We start from the raw sequence: 27265 nt of genomic DNA on the forward strand, positions 1-27265 counted from the left end.
TGTACACACTTAATTCCAGAGTAATCCATACAGGCACACACATGCTTGTGCAAATAAAATTCATATGCACACACACATGAATAAGCAAACACATCTTAATGTCTTTGAGGAATCCGATACAGCAAGGACACTTTGGGAGGATAGAATTCATGAAGATGTGATTATGAATTCCTTACTTTCTGTGTTTGCCTGTGTATGTGGGAGGGATTGTGCATGTGTGTGTTGAGTTAATGCAGGTGATGGACAGAGCGGAAAAAAGAGTGGAGAGGTCATTAAATATATCATTATTGAGGCAGAAAATCTGGCCTATTTGTATTGATTTGTGGAGTTGGAAGCATGCAATAATGTGTATCCATGTGTGTGAATCTGTGAGTGCGTCTGTGTTTTCGCTTGTAGTCTAACATGTGTTATTTTAAAGTAGGTTGATGTCTATTATTGACAAAAAAAAACAAGCGAGATAGAAAGGAAGAAAGAAGGAAAGAAAGAAGAGATAACTACTTGTTTATTCATGTTTCCATGAGTACTACTCTCTTAACTCTCAGATATACCTGTTCACTGCATGGCTCTCACCTCCTTGTGAGTGAGAGAATAGTCGCCTTTCTTCTATGTGCTGTCACTTTGCCATAAGAACACTATTGCTGTAACCACTATCAACTGCTTGTTGCCACAGAAACCATCCTTGAAGCAGGGGGTCCTTTCAGTGAAGAAAACATGATGCAGTGTCCTCCAGGATGCCCTGAAATGGAGAAAGAAATATAATGTGCCATCTAGAGTGGCATGAAGTGCCCTCTAGGGTGGCCTTTGAGTAGAGAAAACGTGATGAAGTGCCCTCTAGGGTGACCCTCCAGTGGAGAAAACGTGATGAAGTGCCCTCTAGGGTGACCCTCCAGTGGAGAAAACGTGATGAAGTGCCCTCTAGGGTGGCCTTTGAGTGGAGAAAACGTGATGAAGTGCCCTTTAGGGTGGCCCTCCAGTGGAGAAAACGTGATAAAGTGCCCTCTAGAGTGGCCTATCAGTGGAGAAAACGTGATGAAGTGCCCTCCAGGGTGTCTAACCTGTAGATAAAACGGGATGTATACAAAGATACAACAGTTGGAATTAATTTCAGGTGTTTGATAGAGACAATGACAACTGTTAGTAGTAATTTTCAAACAAGAGTCTTTGATTTCAGAGAAAGACAAAAGGGACTTTTCATTTTTAGTCGTTGACAATCATTTCTCCGGCTGAAATGAAAACTGTCACTGGCAGATCTTATCAGCTGCTGGCTCTCTAATTAACTTGAGCTCTTCGAGTTGGTTGAAAAAGCAGTCCTCACCTTACTCATACAAAAGGATCTTAGATATGCACTTGATGGCTCCAAAATAAGAAATGATGATGTCCCAGTGCCATGTCACGATGTAAAACAGACTAAAGCTAAAGCTACATCTCCAGGTAAAAACTCAATACCCTCAACAGATGATGATCCGGGGTGAAGATATGGAAATAAAGGAGCAGCAATGTCCTTGAATTGAAACCAGAAAGCTTCCGATACCAAAATCTTGTCCCCAGGGTATATAAAAGTACTCGTACATATGTATTTTAAGGTAATTTTATAAGTTTGGGTTTTGGCACACAATTTTATTAAATTAGAAAGTTATTGTTGTCTTTCTCCTTTTATAAACAGATTCAACAGATCAAGCTTTCAAACTCTACAAGGATAAACAGACCAAAACCCAGTAGACATAAGAATATTGCCAGAAGCAACTCTGATAAAATTGGTTCACATGAAACATTCTGCTTACATATACACACATATATCCCACCACTTTATTAATAAGAAGGAACATTTAGAATATCAGAGCCATCACTCACTATCTTGCTTTAGCATACACTCAGTGCTTGTATTGCAACCACGTCTTCTACAGCTATTATTGCGGCTCACCATCAGACCCACATCTACCCATGCATCCAACTAATTCAAGAAGCAAATGGAAACATACTATTGTAAGTACTGATTAATCGGGACTCCGACAGGAAGCATTCCAGCTAATAAATAAAACAATCAGTGAGCAGCAGTTGGATTGATGAGCTGACTGTCCTGACTCCCAACTATTCAACACACACACGAAAAGACACACTCCATTTCCCCCTCACTTTCCTCCATTCTCCATCTATGCCTTATCTGGATAAACTAAATTAACTCAATAATTAAATTCAGTAATTCATTTACACAACTGACATCAGGCCTAAGGGACGCATCTATTTTTCTCCCCTGATCAACAGAATGAAAACAAACTAAAACAAAAAGTAAAACAAAAAGGTTAAAAAGTAATTAGTTTGTGGTGTTGTATGTCTGAGGCGGTTCTCTATTGATTGTGGCATTGATCCGTCCAAATTAGAGTTGTGGTAGAACCCAAATGTGATTGTAAAAGGCATCTCAGTGCTGCCTGACTGGCTGTTTGCTCCCTCTCAGTGATCTGTCCCGATCTCTCTCCTCTCTCCATCTCTCTCTCTCTCTCTCTCTCTCTCTCTCTCTCTCAGACACTCACAAAGGCAGTCCTTCATGCAGTAGAAGCCTACAAGCTTCTGCTTGAAAGCATTAGAGAGAGGTATTTGTTGAAGTTAGGTTGATGTAAGTGTGAAGTAGGATTAACCTTAAAATGCCTTCTGAAAATGTGCACCATTTTTTACCATTGCATTGTGTACATATTAAATTTACATCATGCTTAAATATTTTACATTTACTGGCCAGCAATGTACTGTACATTGGATGTGGTCTGCTTTTATACTGTTCAGGACAGTAAGGCTGTGTATTTGTCTTCTTTACTATGCCATTATCATGCTCAGCTTGTCATTGTCTTATCTTTTTTTAGTTTTCATTATTTTATTTCTTTGAGTTAACAGTTGCATCTACTTGTGTTTGCAGATATGTTCCACATATGTGGAATCCACACTCCTGTAGTCACAGACAATCTGCACGATCACACATCGTGTGCCAGGTGCCACCTGGACTCTCATGAAAAATTGGTCACATGCATCACTGTGGCAGCATGGCTGTGAAAATGTGGGTTATAACAGTGCCAGCTTCCTCTAAGTATGTGCAAGTAACCTGGACAAGTAGCCGTAGATGAGGACTGCAACTAACATTCTGACAAAACAATTTCACCACAAAGTCCATTAAGCAGCTGTTCTTGAGCTTTTGATCACAGCACACTATCTCTCACAGCACATAGGTAGCCCAGTTGCCATTTTCTAAGGGGCATAGTGTGATTCGATCTCCAAGATCAAGAATATAATTTCAGTTGGAAACTAATTGTTTTATCACTGCCATGGTTGGTGGAAGTGTTCAGCATATCACAAAGTTGACTGTCTTGCAGACCAATACAGGCCAAAACTGGCTATTGTTGCCATTTCAGGCTTCTCGTAGTCATAAGCCTAATTGTTAGCCAACTCCATTTGAATCTATAATGATTACTCTGTCTGCATCTGTAATGAAGAAGCAGAGTTAATTCAGGGAGTCAGGACAAAATAGGCTGAGTAGCCCATGTGAAAGAGTCACACATAAAATCAACTGTGCAGACTAAATCTGTAATTTTCCCATCAAATTGCAGGCAGAAATGCACAAAGACACCTTAGTTCTGTTTGGCTTTCAGGTGAGATGAATACAAGAAATTATCCAGCTTCCCTAGACCATCATTTTAAGCTGTTTGATCAATGCAACTTATGTACCTTTAGAGAAACTACATAATGAAGGAAACCAGCACAGCCTCTTCCCTTGTCTGACTTGTGTATTGATCTGCAGGGAATTGCGCATGTGAGCTGAAATTACACAAATGTTGCAACAACAGTCTACAAACAGAGCAAACGAGTGGCACATCGCTGATCTTCCCGGGCAGAACTAGTCCAACAGTTGTTGAGGCAGAAAGACGGCAGTGACAGAACATGACCACTGTGTTCAGCTACTAATGAGAGTGCCTTGTTTTCAGTGAAAAATGAATAGGCCTCTTTGCTAGGGCGGAGTGACAGATATGCGTGCATGTCAGGCTGTCAGAGTGAATATGCACAAACATGTACATCTTTAAATGCTTATATGCTCAATATGCAAAAAGACAGAGGCAATGGTGGTTTTTCTCTGAATAATAAAAGCCTACAACTACCTAATTAATTACTCATCTGACATTGGGAACACTTTTGTTTTAGCAAAGATAGTGTCCCCTTAACTGTTGGCTTTAGTAACCACAACATCATTTATGAAAGGACAACTTCATAAGAAGTATTTAGATGTTATTTTTCAGAGATGTGAGCACAATGGATAACCACCAATCTCCGCCTTGGTATTTTGGTGTCAACATAAGTCAAATATCAAAAGGTCTCAGCAATTAAGACAAAACAATCCGCATGGCTAGATACAAGTAAGGGTAAGCAATGTATATTTTGTGATTTTGGTAGTCAGACGAGAGGTATCGCCAGTGAGTTGAGATTATTGCTCATGTATCAGTAAAAATAAACTCATTTCTAGATTCTGTATTGCAGTGATCTGCATTATTCCCCTTAGTTTAAGATAGTGACACTTACCAGAAAGATTTTTTGAAACCAAGGGAAGCTACACTGGGAACAAGTCATAACTGATTTGATTATTGCTTCATTTCCGAAAAACTAAATTTAAATATAAATTAAAATGTATATAATATATATATATATATATATATATATATATATATATATATATATCAGTTAACACGTCTTAAAGCTGTTGCTAAAGTATTCTTGATGTTTGACTAATGACCATGAGAGGCTGGCATGTTGTATTATGTAATGGTGTCTGCTCGAAACGTGTCCAAAGAATGTAGAGTGTGAACCTCATGTAAACGAGGTAGAAAGGCCAGTTCTTCAAGAAAACTTTTACTTTCAAACACATCAGTGGTTCAGAGATGCATGTGTAAGGGCAAAAAAGTTCAAAGCTAAAGTTCAAAGTGCTACTCTAAGATACAAAGACACTGAAGGAGAGCAAGGAGCTGAGCTCAGTTTGGTATTCGTGGGCTGATAAGAAATGCATGTCAAGGCAAGTTAGCGTGAATGAGTTATATATATTAAAACACTGGTTTAGATGATCAAAGCATCTTGTTTGCAAGTCCTTACCTTGCATATGCATCCCGTTTTAATGACACAGCATTTATTCTGTCTATGCCTGTATCATAATTATTGATAGATTGCATGAGTACTTTATCTGTGACCTTCTGGTTAGATGCTTCCGTATGAAGTGTAAAAATGAGCTTATGATGCTTCTGAGGTATTGCTCAGGTAAGCGTCACTTAAAAAAATTGTTAAAGCATTACTGTCTAAGCTGCTGACAAGGACACAATGATTAGGGTCCAGCCATTCTCAATGTCCTGCAGGCTGGTGATGCACACCAGTGGCCAACATAACCAAGAAAATAAGTGCTGTGTGGACAACTCCTCCTGTCTACGGTGTCTTGTTGTTTTACTGTAGGAATATCACAACCACGTTCTCACTCTGTCACTTTGAAAGTTGTTAGATTGCAGGTACAGTACACTAAGATGGAGGGTGTGATTGAGGATGGGTGGTGTGGGTGGTCAGAAGTCTATGATGCTTCTGGAAAACTGTCTTTATTGTATGTTCACATTCAGAAAAGTATCTAAAAGTGAAATTGTGAAGGTTATTTTGCCCTATGGTAGTTCTGTATGCTGCTCCTCTGAACCCCCAGGTTTGTATTTGTGCTACTGTTCAGGGACTGATTAACACGTGGGGCTCACTGCGAAAAGCAATAAACTAGCTGCTGTAACAGGAACCTGTCAATGCTAGGTGTTTAGAAAAGATACCTCTCACATTAAACAAATGCCAGTGAGTATCTCTGGTACATGGAGTCTGTTCACTATGTTGGAAACCAGTTCTAAATGTGTACGGTGTCGTGCAACTGGGATCACAACCGAGCCATTTAAATGAGAAAGTCAGTTAGGCCTGTTGTGGCTGCAGGTGGACACATGTTATGAAATTCTCTTTGCTCAAAGTGTGCAACACAACCTCTGGTCCAGTCATCGCTCTGCAGATTGAAAATCACTTGCTACATTTACCAGACAAAATCTCAGGCTAACATGACCACATGTGACTTTTGATTGTTAAGGCCAGAAGTTCTCAACCTATTTTTGGCCAGAGCCTCCCCATCCATTATCCAGGTCCCTTACCCCCCTCTATCCATTATAATTGTATTCCCTGAATATTATTATTGCTCATTGAATGGCAAATAAAAGATATGATTAAATTGGACAGTTGGCATATCATTATCATTAGTTTCCCAGAAAGCAAAAAAGCCATGTGTCTATAGAAAGTCATCATACCCTTTGAAAATCTTTACTTTTTGTCACATTACACCCTGGAAACTAAAATAAATTAAATCTAACTTTTCTGAGCTGCATGTACACATTATAACCCTCATTATCAAAGCAAAAAAATAATGTAAAAATAAATCTGGACACTTATTAAAAATGAATTATTAATGAAATACCTGGTTTGGTTAATTGATCAGCCCCTTAGAGTATACCGTTAAAAACTTGTTCAGGTGCAACCAATCAACTTCCAGATCAAACAGCAGGCTAATTGCCCCCCACCGGACATAACTGACCTGACTTAAATCTGATAGAACATCTGTGGATGGACTTGAAGAGAGCAGTCCATCGCCGCTCACCACAGAATTTGACTGAACTCGAACAATTCTGCAACGAAGAATGGGCAAATATTCCCCAATCTAGGTGTGCAAAGCTAGTAGAGACATATCCAAACAGATTGATGGCTGTAATTGCAGCAAAAGGTGGCTCTATGAAGTATTAAATGAGGGGACTGATGACTTTTCCAACCCTGTTATTCTAGTTTTTTATTTTGTATTAATTTTCAGAACTATCAACTTTTTTTTCATTAGTTTGATGTTGTAAGGCTACATTTGTAAATAAAGTATTTTGTTTAATGGGTTTTGATTTCAGGCTGTACAGCAAATAAAGTAACTATTTCAAGGGGGTGTGATGACTTTCTATAGGCACTGCATTAAGGCTCTAACTGAAAACACTTCTGATCGGGCATAAATCTCACCATTGTGTGGCTTATTGTACACATAAATGTTAACTTCACTGCCTCCGATATAGTGCAGATCACAGCTTCCTCAAGCTTTTTAGTGGGAAGCACACGCAGTGACACAGAGCTACAGGTCAGAGGAAAGTCGGCACACTGCGGTCCATACTTCCTCAGCTAAACGCCCGAAGCACCATTCCATACTAAACGATGAAAAGCAGTTCACTTTTTTTCTTTTGTTTACAGTACATTTCAAGTATTATTTTTTCCTCTAACAGTATATCAAGCCAGCCCTGTTCATGTTTGTTTGCCCAAGTTGAATTGCAAAGATCCACTGAATAGCTACATTATAAATGGCACTAGTGAATGTATAATGACAGAAAGATACTGGTGCATTTGGTTGGTCTGTCAATGGATTTCCTTGTGACACACTTCTGATAAATATCATTCAATATTTGTATGTGTGTATTGCAGCATGTTTCCATATGATTATCTTTGTTCTATGTGCTGACACGTTGAACACGAATGTTTCTCATTTTCACCCTCACAGCCAGGACACGCGTCCTCCCACAGAGACAGAAACAGAGGTGTTGATTGTGTCTTCCTTTGTGTTTTATCAGATATCGGACATTCGTGTCAGAGGACGCGGGCCCCAACACACTTGTTGCCACGGTGCTGGCGAAGGATCCCGATGGGGACGGGATCACGTACAAGATCACCACAGGAAATGAAGAAGGCAACTTTATCATTGACAGCCAAAAAGGTCAGACATGTTTTATTGTTCAATAATCTGTCCTTTTCTCTTGTTCTTCTTATCTGCATGAGTATTAATGCATTTGAGTTGGTATTATTATTGGTTAACTATGAGTGAATTCACAGTTTCACATCAATGCAAGTACAGCAATACACAGACATCTTCATATGCATACCAGTACTAAACAAATAAATAAAAACTAAAAACAAGGAAAAATGAATTAGGATGGATTAATAAAGAAGTAAAGCTCTGGCCTGACCCCTCTGTCTCCGATCCCTCCTCCTTCTCGTGGCACGACCAGAAATGTCCACTTGGAGTCTTTGTTTTCTTTCCTCTTTCTCCCCATTATTGTTATAATTGTTGTGGTCTTTTCTATACTTATTAATCATATGTGTCTCACTGTTTATCACTAGTGTTGCTCTATTATAGTTTTTTACAATTGCTAACAAGCATTTAGTTTTACTTAAAATACTTTCCTTTTTTTTAACACAGCAACACACCTACATCACACAATCAGCAAAATAGTAAATGTTCGGCTCAAAACTACATACACATTCCACATTTCAAAATGCAAAATACATTTGTCTACATACACTAACTCAACAAAATCAAAACGCAGCCTACCCAACTCAATATCATTTCAAAACACGAGCGTGTGTTTTCCATCCAAGAGGAACATGAAGTCAATCATAGCACAAGAACTTACACAAATACTAACAGTTGATGGCATTACAAAAACTGCATTAACTTTCATGTTTCAGTTCTACTTGCAATCAAAAGACATTATGAAATTCATTGTTTTATATAATTTACTTTTTTTTAACTGTAAGCTACTGACAAAAAACTAAAACTAAAGATGAATGAATCTTTACTTGATAGAAGGTACATTACAAAAAAATATTAAGTGACAGAATTGCTGCAGTAAAAGCTTCATAAACTGCCTGACAACAACAAAAAATCCAACATATATGGTTCAGATGTATACATTAAATCAGTAAAAAAGGAACAGAACACAAACATGCACAATCCCGTCCTCATCTATACGATGTTCAGCGTTTGGCAACATGTTCAGCTGCTGCTCTCCTTCGTCCAGACATTATTTCTCTCTCTGCTTCAATCCATAAAGTCTCCTTTGCACTACACAGTACGTGTGTGTCCATGTCGTTGAAAGAACTTGTCTTTATCTCTGACTGAGATTAGCTTTAGCTGTGGTTGATCTATTTTACAAAACTCAAATCAGTGGTTGCATAAGGTTTGTAATATGTTGAAGGTTTGAACGTTAGGTTTTTAATATCTGGCATACACTGTACAAGCATTTGTAAATAACACAAGAAAGATCCATCATTTTGGTAATGGCTTGTATGTAAAGAAAATGCAAGCATTTTTTAAATGTGGTGATTGACTGCGACGGTGAAAACATCATGCATTGTGTTCATGGTGTGGGCCACAGCAGACAGATGTTGTGCTTTTTGTGAGTTTTGAAAGTGTGACAACAGATTGGACAAAGGGTGTTAGCGCTTGTAACATCCTGTATTAGAATAGAACTTAAAGCTCCTCAGGGGCCTCTTACTATTGTGCTTTTCCCTTTCGCTAACATCTTGCACAATCCCTGAAATATTCACAAAGACAGTTTCCACTGTTACTTTCACCCTGCTTTGCTGTCTGCACTCCCTGCTATATTTACATATACTGAATAAATGTAAAAGCTCTCCAGTTTGTCAAACCCGCCTCAGAGTGTGTTGAAAAAATGCTTCATATAGTGTGTATAGTATTGTTATGTCCTTCAGCGTATCCACCATTCTGCCGATGACGATGCCTCACCTGCCTTTTTTTTTTCCGCAAGAAGCTTTGTCAATGATATTTCAATCCTGACAGGTCATGGAAACGTTAGACTAATCAGCCGAAGTGTGAGGAGCATATCCACAGCGTCTTTGTAACAAAATATGCTCTAAGTTGTCACACATCTCAACTTCCTCTGAGGCAGGATCAGCGGTGCCAGAAGCAATGTGGAATATTACACGGCGTCAATTAAAAAACTGTGCGTGTGTGTGTGTGTGTGTGTGTGTGTGTGTGTGGCAAACCTCTCAATCTGCATATCGTATTATAGGGTAATACGATGACTTTTACAAATTCAATTACTCAATTCTTCAAAGGCACAATTTCCTCAGTTCCCCAACAATGCCTCCCCTTCAGTATAGTCAGTATACACTGATAGCGGCGGTCATTTCCTCCATAAGGGAGAAGACTCGTAGCTTGTAACTGGATTCCATCGACTATCAGAAGATGACGCAGGCTTGCTTGGCTATTTATATTGTTTGGCTCTCACGTGCATTTATTCACATTGACTATATTTCTTGAGTCTTTACTCATTAAAGATTCACTTTTTATTTCAGGTTTGCTTTGTAGGCTATTACAGTTCAGTGTAAAGGTGATATGATAGTTTGTTTTTCCCAATTAATTGATTAATGATTCTATTAACTAAACCATTAATCAACTTCAAATATCAATCAATCAATATCCTGTTGTTGTGGCTGTGATGGGGAGTGATGCAGCAAAGAGAGATCTTGTGAAAATACTGACAATTCGAGCAAGATGACGTCTTCAATGCACTTGTTTTGAAACCCAACGATATAAAATATGCAGTGATTTAAAAGAGAGAACAGGAATCTACACATGTTAGAGGCTTTATCATTTAATAGGTCATTTTCACGGCAGACATTTTGACTTTTATATGATTCTTAATTGAGCATCGTTTGGTTTTAAACTGCTGGCAAACAAGTCATTTGAAGACATTACCTTGGGCTCTGGGTACTTATGATGCGTATTATCTACTATTTTCTGACGTAATAAGTTTTAATCTAAAAAATGATCACAACCAAGAAAATATTGAAATTGGAGACCGTAATAATTTAATAAATTCATTAGGGGCAGCATGTGCTCATTCTGCATCCCCATCATTCTGTGTGTGTGTGTTTGTGTGTGTGTGTCATTAACAACATAATGATAAAAAAAAGAATTTCCCGAGGGTACAAATAAAGTAGCATACTTATATTCATATATGCTTAACCATAAACATCAACATTTGGCGTTCAGTCAATGTGACATACAAAGGAGAAGAAGCAGGGAATCAAACCCAACACGCTGCTCTACCCAACAAGTATCCTGATAACATGTATGTGTGTGATCGACGTGTGCACGACATATGACAATGCTGCCTTCATGGCCAGATCGACATTTCCAAAGAGATTTGTCTCAATTGGTTTTATCTGGTTAAACAAAGGTCAAATGAAAAAAATAAAACTGCAGTTCTCGTTAAAAAAAATGAAGAAAGGGCTTGGGGTTGAGAGTCAAGCCGGCAAAGTCGTAAAGTATTGAGAGACATTTGTTGATAATAAGAACAATACAAAATCCCCCTAAGATTAACCTTTGAGCAATTATTTAAGATACATTTTTATTTTTAACCACTAATCAATTAAATGTTTCAGGTCTACGATTCAGTTATACTGTATCAGTGCTAAAAAAAAAGAATACTGTAACTTGGAGACATTTCAGGCTGTTCTCATAAACAGGTCGTAGCTATACCTACAAAAAGAAATGCACAGTAATGTGTGTATATATCCCACAAAATCAATTGTAATCATGAACCAGGAAGTATAAAAAGTGAGAAAGTCCTCGTAGGGACGAGGTCTGTATGTAACGAACGGGCATTTGTAGGAGAACGCATGAGAAGTGAGGAACAACTTGTTGTTGTTTCATGAGTAAGTAGAGATGATAAACAGTCATTAATGCACCACAGGAGACACGGAAAAAGGAGAAGATTCTGTTTCTACAACATAAATCTGAGCTGCTTTGAGTGTGTCCTTCCTCTATGTACACATTACATGTCTTTATTGAGCACACCTTTAGCAGGGATGGATTTAAATAAATCAGCTGAAAACCAGTCCTCTTCACACATGCAGACACACAGAGGGAAGTGAGACTAATACAGATGCCAACAGAGGCACTACACAATTTGTCCGCCCCACAGTGTGTGAGCCAAAGTGTGGCACCATAACGCTTGTAATATGATCCAATATCTTGTTTCAAAGAGCCCAATATTTGGTCATTAAAGCTATTTTATGACTCTTATAATGGAAGGCGAGCTCGATGGATAACACCCACCCTCTCCAACCCACCTCATTCTCTCTCTGCTGCAGATGAAAATCGTTTATTGCCTCTTCTCCACTCGTTGCCCCCCTCCCCTCCAAGCTCATCCTAAATGTCCAACAATCATTCAGGCGATTGTTTTCTACCCTTCCGGCAGCAGCAGCAGCAGCGCTGTCAGCCTCCCTCTCCATGTTAATTTGCCTGTAACTCAGCCCAGAATACAGTGTGTTTCCCTAAGATTTAAGGTGCCCATTAGGATCCGAGCAGGCCTGTCAATATAATGATCACGCTCTTCCTATTAAATCCCATAAATACAGAAACACCCGCATCTACGAGGGGAGGAGGTATTTACTGACATCTAAGGGGAAATGCTGGTGCCAATAAACAGGCTTCCATCTTTTCTCTCATTTTTCTCAGCTAAGTTTTACGGCATTTCAGAAAAGAGTATTTCCTTGCAGTAGGTGCGTTTGTTTGCAGTGAAGACTCCTTGATAAGTCGTCCTGTTGCCTTGTTTTTTTTTCTGTTACTCAGTCTTTCCTCCTGAACTGCTCGGCTGCATCTATTGAGTTCAGTCTAATGTGCTGACCTGTGTTTGATCCTGCTTTATGTAACAAACCCACATTGTTTTGCCCTCATTTTTCTCCCTGGTTCCCTCTGGCAAATATATTGTTATTCTCTCTCCCTCACTAGTCCACTTCCCTCGCTTTTTAAAGCTCATTTGTCTTTTGTCACTCTTTCTTGCATCCCTTCTCTCCCCTTTCCCCTTTTTCTCTCCCAGCTCCAGTCTCCAGTTGGCATGACATTGACTGGAGGAAGCACTCCCTCCGCCCCTCTCCTCCTGCACCCCCACCACGCTTTGTCCCCAGTCTTCTGTGTTGTCTCTCCCATCCCTTGCTTCATCCTTCTACTTCCTCCCTCCTGGCTACCTTCATGTGAAGTGACGGCTGCTCACTGACCCCGAGGAAACATCTTCTCCATCTCTGATAAGCGATGATACGCGCTGGCCCTGTTGGGAGCAACACCCACACGTACAGAAACAGTTGTAGATTTGGGAAAATGTCCACACTCTTACACTGTATACATACATGTAAATACTCGCACAGAGAAAAAACCCTAAACATGAACAAACAGCTGCATGTATACACAGAATTACACACAGAACCAAACATGTGTGTCTGTATCTACACATATACAGACCACACACTCAGAGACACACACAGAGAAGCACTTACACACAGGGCCATAACCCATACTACAGGGACACATATCTCATAGATTAGAAGAGACGCTCGCTGTATGCTTTGTTCTTGGAATGTCCTAAAACCTTTTCCATGTCCCATTTTCAACCACTTACCCAGCATGTGTTGCTCTCATCTAAGGCTTTTAGGCCTTATTAGATGTTTATGCCAACCAGAGGCAGAGTAAAGCAGGGATCGGACTACAGGGCGCCTCCGGTGCTCCCTGTATATGTAACATAGTGAGCAGGCAGTGGCCTCTCGCTGTGTCTGCCCGCTGCCTTTACTGAACTGGTCACATTTGTCTGGCCTTCTGTCTCAATTCATTAAGCATGAGTGCACTCCGCGGCGCTGTTGGAGGAGCGTGGGTGGAGAGAGGGAAGGGGTGGAAGAGTGCTTACACTCTTAATGCATCTTTGGTATAGACGTGCATGCTTCTTTTTATTGTAATTCATGATTCTAGGGGACCATGAGTCCAACTTTTGATATTAGAAATCCAAATAAAACTATGACTAATGCTACTATTTCTGTGCACCACTACTGTGTATTGCATGCTGCTGTTACTGCTACCATTACCATGGCTTACTGCAGTTCCACTGCAAATGTAAAAGGTCTGTTCACTAAAATTATTTGTATTTTTTGTTTAAATTTAAATTGATATAATACATATAAATAATATATTTACATTTATTATATTTTCTTATCGTCTGCTGCTGGCATTACTCTTACCCAGTGAACAATCTCATAATAGAGATAAACTGGCACAAACATTTTTTTGTATTTATGATTTCCAAACTTTACCTCGTACACCGCCATGACGTGGACACTTGTGGTTGTAAAGTGAAATATTTCAATAACTATTGAATTATTTGGCCATATAGACAGTTATGTCCCCACCGGGATGAATTGTGATCCCTTAACTGGTTAATGATCAAATACCTGCAACACGAATGCCTCAGCTGGACTTTTACCAGGTAAATCTGCTAAAGAACATGATGGCGTTGTCATTGTGAACATGTTATGATGCTGACATCAGCATGTAGCTCAAAGTACAATGTACAGCCTCACAGAGCCCTTAGCGTGACAGTCTTGGTCTTGTAATTTAGCTGGACCAACCCTTCACTGTACACCTATTAACAGTTTTATAACGCCCTTGACACAAATGCACAAAAATAACATTAACTCTGTACTTAGCACCTATTGTACCACTTGCTGTCCATAATTATAGCTCATAAAGATAAAATGCATGTCTATATTAATTGTATTATTGAAAAAATGCATAAATGCATTTAAATGCAGTAGTTCATTTTTGTATTTATCTTTTGTGACCAGCTTTTGTTGACCCAAGTCGGTTGCTCTTTCTGTAGCAAACAATTGTTCTAATTTTAGTCCCATTGTACCTCTATTTTCTTTATTTATCACAATCTCTTCTAAGCCCTTCTACAATGCAAACCCTATCAGCCCCAGCCACGCACCATACAATAGCCTATTTGGGTTTGGATAATGAGAAATTGGGAGCAAACCACCCAGGCCACTGTCGTTTGTATGAGTAAATTGCTTTTTTGTATCGGAGTAAAGGTGTCCAGGTGGGAGATTTGGCTTGAATACATCTATCTGCTGAAATGGCCAAACCTCGACTGAAAGTCAGCAACACTAGCATGGGAAAAGTGTTCATAATTAAAAGCCTGGTTTACATGAAAGATGAAGCAGAACAAATTCAATTTGCAGACTAGTAGTTTGTACTGGAGGGAGGTTACAGCCAAGAGCAAGGGTTTAAAAGAATACAAAGACATGTGATGCAGCCTTGAGTGTACATATTATCGTGGGTTAGGCCTCGTACAGTCCTAACATAGCTTGCAAACTTATTTATACCTCTACAGTATTGCCTATTTTATACCGTAAAGCTGATTAATAAATAATCGGAGTTATGGCCTTGACATTTCTATCGCATCTCAGATACACTCACAATATAGAGTTCCCCAGCATAATCAGAGAACCATCTCATACTGTGTGTTGTACATATCTACGCTTGCCAGGCCATGCTCATGTTTCAATCTCATACAACTTCACTTATTCCTTAGTTGGGTCTTTACTTATTTAAATCATGTTTTGTCTATGCACCAACCATCTTGTATAGTCTGGAATCCTGATGCGTTTGTGGAATTTGGCTTATGTTACTTTATCTTTTTTTCTAAAGGGTTTTGTTGGTATCCTTGTGGATTAGTGGATTTACTGGGCATTCCAAGTAATCCCGAAACACCCAGTTGACTGGGCACCTTTTTGCATGTTATTCCCCTTCCTCTCTCCCTACTTTTCCCTACTCCCTATTTCCAATCCTTCTCTACTTTTTTATATCAAATAGGGGTAAAAAATAGCCAAATAATAAATAAAGGACATATCAAACAAAAGATTGTTCCCAACTAAGATTCAGTTCAGTTTATTCACAACTAGTTAAAATGCTACAATGTACAATCATAAGACGTAAAACAAAACAGTACAAAACAAACCAAACAACTAACTCATGTAACCCTAACTACTAAATGGTATCAAAACATTTATACCATCAGCCTAAACCATAGTTAAATAGGTATATACAATAAAATGAGACGTATGGCAAGTGGAAATAAGAGCCCAATTTCAGAGGATTTCGGAGTAGATAACTTGTTCAGATGTCTCCTGCCGTTTAGAGTATTCAGTAGGATGTAGTGCCTTAATCTCTTTCTGAAAACACACAGATAAAGACATTTTTATAGAGTTATCAATCTCATTCTGTGTGTGTGTGTGTCTGTGTGTGTGTGTGTGTGTGTGTGTGTGTGTGTGTGTGTGTGTGTGTGTGTGTGTGTGTGTGTGTGTGAAACCACTTTACATGATGCTCTTTCCTAAATGTGTGTGAGATAAGATAAATGTGTATCGTCAGCAAACAATACTTTATGTAGAATGCAAGATAATTCACTATAAGGATTAATATACAGAATGAAGCAGCCCTAAAATGGATCCCTCGGGGACCCCATATTTTACTTTGAGATTTCCCATACATACATATATACAGCTTCTAGACCAGCTAAACGCTGAGCCTTTCACACCATAATGTTGAAGTTTGCTTATAAGAATTTCAAGTCAATAATGTCAAATGCTTTTGATAAAACAAGGAAAAGTACTGATTTCAATACACAGCCATAGTGAATAAATGGAGCAGTCAGCAGTAGCAGTAAGATGTAAGGAATACATTGAAATGTTCTGCTCTGCTCTGTGAAGGGAAGTGAGTGGGTATTTAGATGGTGAGCAGGTTGATGAGCAGCTGAGCCGGGTGGCGCAACAGGACATTCCTCCTTGTTCCTATGCAATGAGCTCTTTTTTTATTTTTAGCAATGATCAGCATACAAATGGACCCTTGGGAAGTAGATGCTGTATAATGTGGTAGCAAGTGTTCAGACGCTCGAACCGGTCTGTGGTCTGGCCAAGGGTTGGGAACACCTGCAATAAACAACTGGTGGCCACCAGATGTTGACTTGCTTGGTTTTATCCATTCTTTTTCTATGTTTTCAATTAGAGTTATGTGTATACTTTTTTATTGATGAACCGCAAGGGAATATCAGAGTCTGTACCTTATCTAGTCCACCTCAGATGTGAGAAAAAGACCAACACATAGTTAGGATCTGGGTCAGTTCAGCCATGTTTTCTGTAAGCTTGACAATGTACCAACCTAGACCTGGGAATAACAAACACACAAAAGCAAGGCACTGTGATACTGTGTGTTTTAATAATGTACCACAGCCTGGATGCCCACATAATTTAATATGAAATATTCCTCTAAGGGATTTATGGAACTCTTCCTGTTTGCCATCCACTTCTATTCTGTGTCACAGTTGCTTGGTTACAGGGATCACAATTCTGTGACAACAAATAGTTAAATGTTCTGTCCTAACTTCTTTTTTTAAGACTGCAGGTTAAGAAATGACACTCTTGCAAGATTGCATGGCTCTGTTGGCTGATACTACTGTATGTCAAAAATGGAGGCACACTAGCAGGAGGCAAATAGGAATTATTTCATGTGTGTGTTCAATATTAAAAGCAGTATAATTGTGAGCCAACAGGGCTGTGGAGAATGTTGGGAAAATTGGGTCAACTTTGCAAGACTAATAAAACTGAAAACAGAACTACATGCATATAGTGGATTTGTTTTAAACCACATAACCTGACCTCCCTGAACAGTGTTGTCCCTATGAAATAACAGAAACAAATTAGCCTGTGAGACATGTTAATAATCTACATGCAAGCTTTTGCAAAAGCTCCCCTCTGTGACACGAAAAAAAAAAATCACTGCTGGACTTTATTGTACTCGACATAAACCTCTGCAGCAGCGTTTGCTGAATATAAGTGTTTGTGTGCACTCGTGTGTATTTTACTGCGTAGGTGTGAGTATATTTATGCATTTATTTGTGTCTGACTCTATGTACGTATGTGACACATCTTTCTTGAGGCAAAGCTTCCTCGCCTTACACCTCTACAGCTGTAAATTGGAATCATCTTTCCACCTCTCTTTCCCTGTCTATTTTTATCTCTTTGGCACACACACACACACACACACACACACGCACACACGCACGCACACACGCACGCACGTACACTCCTACACATACCCTTAACCATGGACAGCAGTGCCAGGGAACCAGCCATTGTGACAAACACCTCGAGGCAGACACCCCCTCCATGGCAATCCTCCATCTCTTGTGCAACAACACACACACACACACACACACACACACACACACACACACACACACACACACACACACACACACACATACACACACACACTCAAAGGCAAACAGAAGGGACATACTGTACATGTGCAGCTCAAAAATGATGAGCGTATATATAATATGTACAGCATTCACTTGAATAGAACAGCAATGATTATGTTCACTTTATCTTGTTTCCATTATCACTCATTTACAAATCAATTCATAATCAATAAATCTTCCTCCCGCATTGTCACGCTGGTGCAGTTGCTAAGAACACACATGCACATTACAACAAAAATAATAATCATACATGGTCTTGCTGCAATATACAGAATCTCATCAGTGTTTTTGCTCTGGTAAACAGCGATAGAAGGATGAATAGTACACATACATATATATTAGTGTACATATGATTCCAATTCCAAGGTGTGTTGTGAAACCAAGCGAACACATGACAGCCGCAGCACCTGCCTCTGCTTCTGAAGATTAGGAGGATGTAATAAGGGTGTCCGCACTTTTAGCCCACACACACTCTCACACAAACACACATACAAAGAAAAACAGCGCACCAGAGGGTGAGATGAATACAGAGTGGCGGAGAGTCATTCAAAGCAGAGAGTGGGATGCAGATGAGACTCCTACAACGGACTGAAAGAGAGAGTCAGTAAGAGAGAGAGAGATGGAGGGATGAAATGGAATGGAATGACAAAATGATGGTGCTAAAAGGGAATACCAATCCATTTAAATATTCATATGTTGTGTAGCCATAATAATCTAAGTAAAAACTGAAATGAGAAAGTCTGTGTCCACCAGAAACTTGGCTTCTTATTTCCAAAGGAAACTACGTGTAACAGCGTGAAGGATAATGTGGGTTATTTTCCACCTTGCTCTCTTTAGTCCGGTATCATCCCATTGATTGTTTTCTCTCGTCACTCTATAGATTTTTGCCCTCTGTCCACAGATGCAGTTTTCACAAGTTATTAGTTGTTACCATATAGAGCTGGTTGGTAAAATTCTGTTGATTTCTGGTCATGCTTGACGGATGAGTTGGAACATAAGTGGCACATTAGCAAGGTGCAGTTTGTTTTTACCACGTTTATACTGACAAACTGTTCCACTTTACAGTGCCAAGCAGCACCAACGTATTATACTTAGTCATTAGATATCTCACCTCAATTGCTCTTGTGAGCTTTAAAATTAAGTGACTACATTCTTAAGTCTCTCGCAAATCGACTACAGGGACTTTAATGACTACTTTTCAGTCTAATTATAAATAAGAATACTTGAATTCAGTTTTGAGTACTTTACTATTCACCTGCTCACCCACCTTCCCCTCCTCATTAGTTGTTACCGCAGTAACAGTTATTCTTCACAGGGTCCAAATACATGTTCAAACATCACATTCCTGACAATCCACACATTCTGAAAATGATGGACACAGAAACATCTATAGTTTTGTTGTATCCATTTCTTTTCTTGCTAAAGCTCTCGTGTGAGAGATTCTCTTTTTGTCGACTCAGCCTTGATTATCTGTTCTAGCATGTGACGTATGAGCTGCACCAAATGTTGTAAAGGCTGTGCCATTGATGTCTACCAAGAATTTGAGGCAGCCGGTTAAATTGGCAGGGTCTAGAGTGTTAAGATTGCATTACATCTAGAGGTATTGTACTAAAGCTTCACATAAATCTGATGCTAAAATAAGCTCAATGGTTTACTTTAACGCTCAAATACTAGCCCGGATTGGGTCTGGTACATGGAAGTCTGACAGAGATATCATCACTGCTCTCTTGATATCACTCACTGATACAGAACAAAAACAGTGTTTGTTTTTTTGCCATTTTCACCTTGTATTAGATAGATTGACATTGAAGATATAGACAGGAAACATAAGCCTCTAGTCCCCATAAACACACCATAACCCTACTATCATTTTGCAGACGTGGGATTGAACCACCGACCATACAATTAATGGCAAACACCATTCTACCCCCTGGGCTACAGTCGCCTCTGTTGTAGCAGATATTCTGACCTAAGCCCAGAGCTCTTAGCTATACAACCTGTTATGTACAGCTTGGGGTACATTTATAAAACAGCCATTTGCACCCTGCAAACTTAGTTACACATTCTCTATCAGTACACATGATGTCAAGGCATCTACAACACTGAGAACCAGCTCTGGTTATAATAGAGAAGAAATGGATTTGGTGATGTGTGAAGACATTTAAAGTGAACACTCATTTAAATTCTGCAAAAAAACAGTGATGGAAGACCAATCAAACAGCCCAGGAAATGAATAACCCTAACACAAGATTTTGAGTTAACCCAGAAATCTTCTGTGTCCTGGTCCACAACCCATGTTGTAATGGCTTCATTTGTTATGATCTTGGTTTCTGTTTCCTGTTTTATTTTGAAATGTTCCCTTCCCCTTGTGGTATTACTTCCTGCCCTTGTGTTTTTTGCTTTTCTCCCAAGGTGTGTCTCGTTCCCATCATTAGTTTCCTCCTGTGTATTTGCCTTTCTCTCCCAGCTGTGTCTCGTTCCCTCGTTTAGTGTCTGTGTGTATATATCCCTGTATGTCCCAGTGTTCCTTGTGAGTTCGTCATCTAAGTGTCACCCCTGTTGTTGATGGCTCCGCGTGCTTTGTGGTTTCAGTTTTATTTGTTGCTTTGTATTTTTACTAGCTTTTTATAAAATAAAGCTCTCTTTTTGTTAGAACCTTGTACAGTGTACTGCATTTTGGTCCTCACCTTTTCCCCACCATGACAGTACGAACTCACCAAAAATGGACCCAGCAGTGTTTGATGACGAGGATTATTTTTGTCTGTATGTCACATTAATATGTCTTTTGCATGAATGGAGGGAAGCCGCCTGTAGAAAGGACCAACAGGTCCTTCTTCGACAGGCCCGTGGGGAGGTGGCTGAAAGGCCTTGGTTGAGGAGTCTTCTGCCTAAGGAGATCAGGGATTTCCTCAACCTCGCAGATCGGTCTGCTTTCCAGTCAACTCGCCAGCTCACCGTTCCTCCTGCTCCAGCACCCAGACCCATTTCTGGGTACCTGCCTAGCCCGGGAAGGACCTATGTGTGCGCAAAAGGCTTCTAGGTCTCTGAGGAGGAGATTTGGCCGTGCTAGCCACCGTCATTCCGGCTCCCAGTTCAACGTTCCTGCAGCTGGGCCGTCGCAGCCCACTGTTTCCGCTGCCGGGCCGCGACTGCCCCCTGTTTCCGCTGCCCGACCTGGGACAGTCCCCTGTTTCCGCTGCCGGACCTCCACAGACCTCCGTTCCCACTGCCGGACCTCCACAGACCTCCGTTCCCGCTGCCGGACCTCCAAGACCTCCGTTCCTGCTGCTGGGCCTCTCGAGACTCCAGCTGTTCCCCAGCCGCCTCTCGAGACTCCAGCTGTTCCCCAGCCACCTCTCGAGATCACAACTCTCCCCCTGCGGCCCCTCGAGACCCCAGTCCCTGCGTTCTCCTAGTTCCTTGAGACCCCAGTCCCTGCGTTCTCCTGGTTCCTCGAGACCCCAGCCCCGGTGCTCCCTCTGTCCCTCGAGACCCCAGCCCCTGTGCTCCCTGTGCTCCCTGTAATCCCTTCGCCTCCCCAGACCCCGGAGGTCCCTTCGCTCCCCTCTCCTCTCGATGTCCCTTCGCTCCCCTCTCCTCTCGATGTCCCTTCGCTCCCCTCTCCTCTCGATGTCCCTTCGCTCCCCTCTCCTCTCGATGTCCCTTCGCTCCCCTCTCCTCTCGATGTCCCTTCGCTCCCCTCTCCTCTCGATGTCCCTTCGCTCCCCTCTCCTCTCGATGTCCCTTCGCTCCCCTCTCCTCTCGATGTCCCTTCGCTCCCCTCTCCTCTCGAGGTCCCTTCGCTCCCCTCTCCTCTCGAGGTCCCTTTCCAAGCCTGGCCTCCTGAGCAGCTCCGTCCGCCTCCAGCCCGGCCTCTCCGCCGGCCTCCAGCCTGGCCTCCGGAGCGGCTCCGACCACCTCCAGCCTGGCCTCCTGAGCAGCTCCGTCTGCCTCCAGCCCGGCCTCACCACCGGCTTCCAGTCTCGCTTCCGGAGCGGCTCCGCCCGCTTCCAGCCCAGCGGCTCCCCCCGCTTCCAGCGCAGCCTCTCTGCCGGCCTCCTGAACAGCTCCAGCCGCATCCAGCCCAGGCTCTCCGCCCGCCTCCAGCACTGCCTCCAGAGCGGTCTCCTGCCCCACCTCCTGTGGGCCTTAGACCCTCCTCCGGTGCCCCTCCCACCCTGTTGGATTTTTGTGACGTCTGGGATCCGTCCCTTGAGGAGGGGGGGGGTTTCCTGTTTTATTTTGAAATGTTCCCTTCCCCTTGTGTCATGTCTAGTATTACTTCCTGCCCTTGTGTTTTTTGCCTTTCTCCCCAGGTGTGTCTCGTTCCCTCGTTTAGTGTCTGTCTGTATATATCCCTGTCTCTCCCAGTGTTCCTTGTGAGTTCGTCTAAGTGTCACCCCTGTTATTGATGTCTCCTCGTGCTTTGCTCCTCGTGCTCCTCGTGCTCCTTGTGTCTTCCTGGATTGTGTTTTCAGTTTTATTTGTTGCTTTGTATTTTTACTATCTTTTTATAAAATAAAGCTCTTTTTGTTAGAACCTTGTTCAGTGTACTGCATTTGGGTCCTCACCTTTTCCCCACCGTGACATCATTACCATATTCAATAATACATCAGACTAGCTGTATTTATTATTTCATATCTAGTAAACACATGGTCAGTCTAGTTTTAATAGCAGCAGATAAGGTATTGTCTTTGGGACATTCTAATGAGTCATCTTAAATCCCTTCTATTCAAGTATTTACTAATGTTGTGTCAGTAACAGCTGACTGAGTGCGTGTTGTCCTTGTGTTTGGCTGCAGGTTTGATCCGTCTTCGCTCCAGCCCGCCGCCTCACCTCCAGGGTGTTGAATATGTGCTCAATGTTACAGCAACAGATGACAACGCCTCAGGCGGACCTCGTGCCTTGTCATCCACAGCCCAGGTCATAGTGGGAGTGGACGACGTGAATAACAACAAGCCAGTCTTTGAGAAGGTAAGACGAGCAATGGGACGCCTGCATCATTAAACCTTGTGTTGCTGTGTCTGCTTTCCTGGTTGCCATGGTATTTGTTGCTGCTCTCCTTAATGTTATTGACTTCTCACTGTATGCTTTGCTTTAACAGTTCTGTGTTCTGTCTCTATCTATCCCATGTAACTCTCCTCCATGTCTCCCTCTCCTTTCTCCGTCTACGTCCTCTATTCATTAGCCTCTATCTCTCCTCTCTGGAGGAGCGATTAGCCGACTTGACCCTCATCTCTGCTCTCTCGTCTCTCTCCTATATCATCTCAGTCTTTTAATTAAAGCTTTGAGGGATGTGGGAGAAATCCCGACCGACCCATTCTGGAAGCGCTATGTCTCTACCTTTCTTCTAGCCATGTCTACATTTTAAATGAGGTGACTTTTCAAGCCCCCTGAGGTATCGCAAGCCAAGATTAGGAGCGCTGAGTAAACCTCGCTCACTCTCTCCTGGTGGAGAGTGAGCGCCAAGTGTTTCCCTCTTGGCTTCACCTCCATAGCAGGAAGAAACGGGGACAGGTGACAAGATGATAGCCAAGAGAAAAGTGGAGAAGGGAGGGATTCTTGGTCCACGGTGTTTGTGCTTTGTATGCTCATTTGTGTTTCTCAGGAATCTCCTGCTGGCATTCTCCAAGTCTGTGATTCATTATTTTCTTTCTGTGTGTAGGTGGCTGATTAAAACTGACAAACAAACCCTTCCCCCCCCATCCATTCTGTCAAAGAGAGAATAAAAAAACAACTACACATAACTGAAGATCAACAAATGACGCACATACAAATTATGAACAAAGGCAAACAACAATAGATGGAAGATGAAACACTGGACAAACATGTTTGATTATTTATGTGTAGTTGGTCAAAGATGGACAAAGAAACTGAAGAAAAAAGGCCGTTGTGGAATAGAAAAGTAAAAAAGAGGCTGAGTGTTGGTTTCTAGTAAAGACATCTGACTTTAAATTGGCATTTCCTCTGTCCCTGGCAGCCAGTAGCAGGACACTGAAGCAGAAAGGCCTCTGTATCTTGTTTTGATGCCAATTCTTAAAGTGTACTGTATCCTGTCTGGAACAGAGCTGGATCAGTGAACCAAGTCAGAAAGAGCAGGATATACAAAGAGGAGAGTTAGAAATACAGGGAGGGCAAGATCTCTCGGATATAGCCAGGTCCTGCATCTCCCAGTGGCATAACTCAGACGACAAACGCATACAAAGATTGAAGTTGCATTATAACGCACTATATAGGAACAGGGGGGGAGAATACCTAGGACAGAGAATCTCTCACTGCATGCGTGACTACATTTGAAAACTGAATACACAAAACAACAAGAACAAAAACAAACCATGCATCAAAACTGCTGGGGTGCATGTGCTGAATCCACCTCTTGTTGAGTGAGGTAGCCAAAGTTATTTTAGTGTTTGTTTCGTATGGAATGTCCGGTCTGTGGTTCTCTTCACACTGACATAGCCCTCCCTTTGACCCGTCTGATTAGTTGCACAATGAATGCCTGCGTACAAACCTGCAAATCTTCACAATGGTCCCTCCGTAATCAGTGGAAGGCATGAATCAAGCACCGGAGGCAACAAAAAGTAAAAAAGCTTCTGATGACTACAGATGGAAAGGTTGAAGGGGTGGAGAAAAGTAAAGCATTGTTTCATGATTATAATGGAGGGCAGAGTAGAGAAGATATATAGAATAGGAAGAGGCAGGACATGAGGAAAGATGAGAAGAGAAATAAAAGTTTCACTGTCATTAATTAGATGTCAAAGCGAGACATCAACCAGCAGCACTGAGGGATTCCTTTCCTTCCTCTGTGCACATGAGGATAGACACTCTCGTGAGACAGGAAAAAGAGAACTAGAGAGAGAAAGATGAGAGACCATAGAGAGAAAAGAGGGGTGGATAGAGTGAGTAAAACCCAGGCAGCGTTTAAATGAGGATAATAAAGCTCTCTGTGTGTCTGACAAGTTCAGTGATTGACAAAATCTTTGAGAACCCAAACACTGAGCAGCTAGTTTGCCTTCCACCACGAACCGAAAGCGCTGAATGAATCTCTATGATGACTCTGTGAATTCAGGTGGTGTTAGATGGAGAGTAGGCTTCAATTTAGAGTTTTTTTTATTTGGACTTCCTGGCAATAACTCTTCCTTTTGGAAAACCTTTTTGCAATTTCAAACACAGGAAGGGCAGATAATTAATCAACAATTCTTATTTTTGATTATATTTTGTTCATGTTTAGTAGATTATATGGTAAATTTTTATAGCTGAAACAACAATGATCTTATCTTCTGAGATGGAAACAACACTGTCAGTGATACAGAATCTGTTTTCCAGTAAATCCTCTTCCCAGTTTTGTTTTGTGTGATTGTTAAGGAGGATCTTTACAGCGCTGACATGAGGTTAATACTGCATATAGTGTGTGGTGGGGTATTAAGTATTTGCGTGCAGCTCCTTTGGACATGTTACATCTGACAAGGAGGTAATGATTTCGGCTTGGTTAGTCTGTGTGTCTGTCGGCAGGAAAAACGTACTGGACCAATTTTCATTAAAATTTCAAATAACTTTTTCCCACGTAAAAGGAAGAGAATTTGAAGAATACCTAGTAAATCCTAGTAATTCAATCAAACATAATTTGAGTGTAATGGAGAAACAGCAGTGCAGGCGCAGCCCTCATAGTTGTAAATGTTCATGTGTTGCTTTCAGTTTTATTCTTTTGGTCTTACGCAGACACAGATATATATTTGTCTGTAAAACATCTGTTCACCAAAGAATTGTCCAACTGTTGGGTTGTCACTACATCTCACTATATGAGCAGTTTTTATTGTTCATTCAACTATTCTGTCAAATCAAACATGACACAACAACAAAAGGTTTTACCTGGCTGACTAATTCATATTTCTTCCAACATCTCACTCAAAATGAGCTTTTATGAATACAACTGCAGCTATTTTCTGGCAGCACTAAACAAAGCTGAAGTTCTGCAGATTTCATGTTCACCCAAGAACAGTGAGCCGATCGTCTAGCAGCTATTAAGCCCTTTTGGCAATACTTTTCCAATAGACGCTGGGATAGGCTTGAGGACCCTTGATCCCTACACCTCTACCTACCGTACACAGGACACACACACGGTGCAGGAAACAGGCTTCCTGCTTTCTTTCTTCCTCAATCTGTCCTTTCAAAATAAATAACATTCCACCTCCAACATACTCTTGATTACAGTTTCCATAGAATGGAAGATTGATCTAATACTTTGATTGCTGTAATGTTCTCTTCCTCCTCAGTGTCAGCTGTACCGAGAGAGCACGTCAGTCCTGGAGAACCAGCCAGCGGGGACGTTTGTTTTGCAGGTTCATGCTGTGGATGCTGACGAAGGCTCCAATGGCAGGGTCACATTCGGCTTCATGCACAAAGACTCCACTGTGCCCGCGTTCAGCATACACCCAGACACCGGTACTCACATTCAGCATCACTTAACATGTAGTAAATTGAGCCGGGTCAATAACTTTATAACATTCTGATATATACTCACTGGAAAACAAATAGTATGTTAGACAATTGATTTTGTAAAAGTTTTAGAAGAAAAAATAATTCAAAGAACTCCATCTATTACTGAACATGTATCAAATTCAGTCTCGCCCCTTGAAAAGTCATCTACTGTATTTTACAATGGCCATGGAAAGTCATTTTTAAGTGTTTTACAAGCAGATAGCCATTGAAATAATAAATCAGGATATCTAAAACATACTGTGTCCCAAATCAATACTACTAATGATATACAGTATGCACTATATACTAATCCTGCAGTTACAAGAAATCAACATATTTTACCATTTCCCATCATAGTACATATAACGGCACATGATACAATACTTCCAGATGTCTATCAAGGCCAAACACTGCAGCAGAGAAGCTGTGCGCCAGGTTACTTTCCCTTGTTATGTTTGCAAGTTTACATCCAAAGGTACTTGGTCATGTCAAAGGTTTAGATGTAATGCCAGAATCTAAAATAAAGACTAGTGCCAAACAACATGCCTTTCATCTGAGAAGCAACAGTATTTTTAGTGGAGCAGGACATATTGTAAATGTATGAGATCATTTCTCTTTTAGGATTTGATAACTGCTTTTAAAAAACTCTAATTCCCTGTTCCTTTCTGCTCCTCATCTGCTCTAATGTCTTTAAAGTTGAGCTTCAAGGCAAACAGAGTAAATCAATTTGGTGTTAAATTGCAAATGCTCTGGGGACATGAGACCAAGCAGTGTTTGGTATGAATTTA

At 41.0% G+C, this 27265-nt stretch overlaps 1 protein-coding gene across 1 annotated transcript in view; it reads left to right on the forward strand.

Moving 5' to 3' along the window:
- The window catches only part of LOC115023769 (neural-cadherin), a 312681-nt gene that overhangs the window by 111360 nt on the left and 174056 nt on the right, over positions 1-27265 (forward strand). Inside the window, 3 exon segments of the mRNA XM_075074155.1 lie at positions 7680-7822; positions 22801-22973; positions 26273-26441. Of these exon segments, the coding sequence (XP_074930256.1) occupies positions 7680-7822; positions 22801-22973; positions 26273-26441 (485 nt within the window).

Source organism: Cottoperca gobio, chromosome 3, assembly GCF_900634415.1.
Source record: "Cottoperca gobio chromosome 3, fCotGob3.1, whole genome shotgun sequence".
NCBI lineage: Eukaryota > Metazoa > Chordata > Actinopteri > Perciformes > Bovichtidae > Cottoperca > Cottoperca gobio.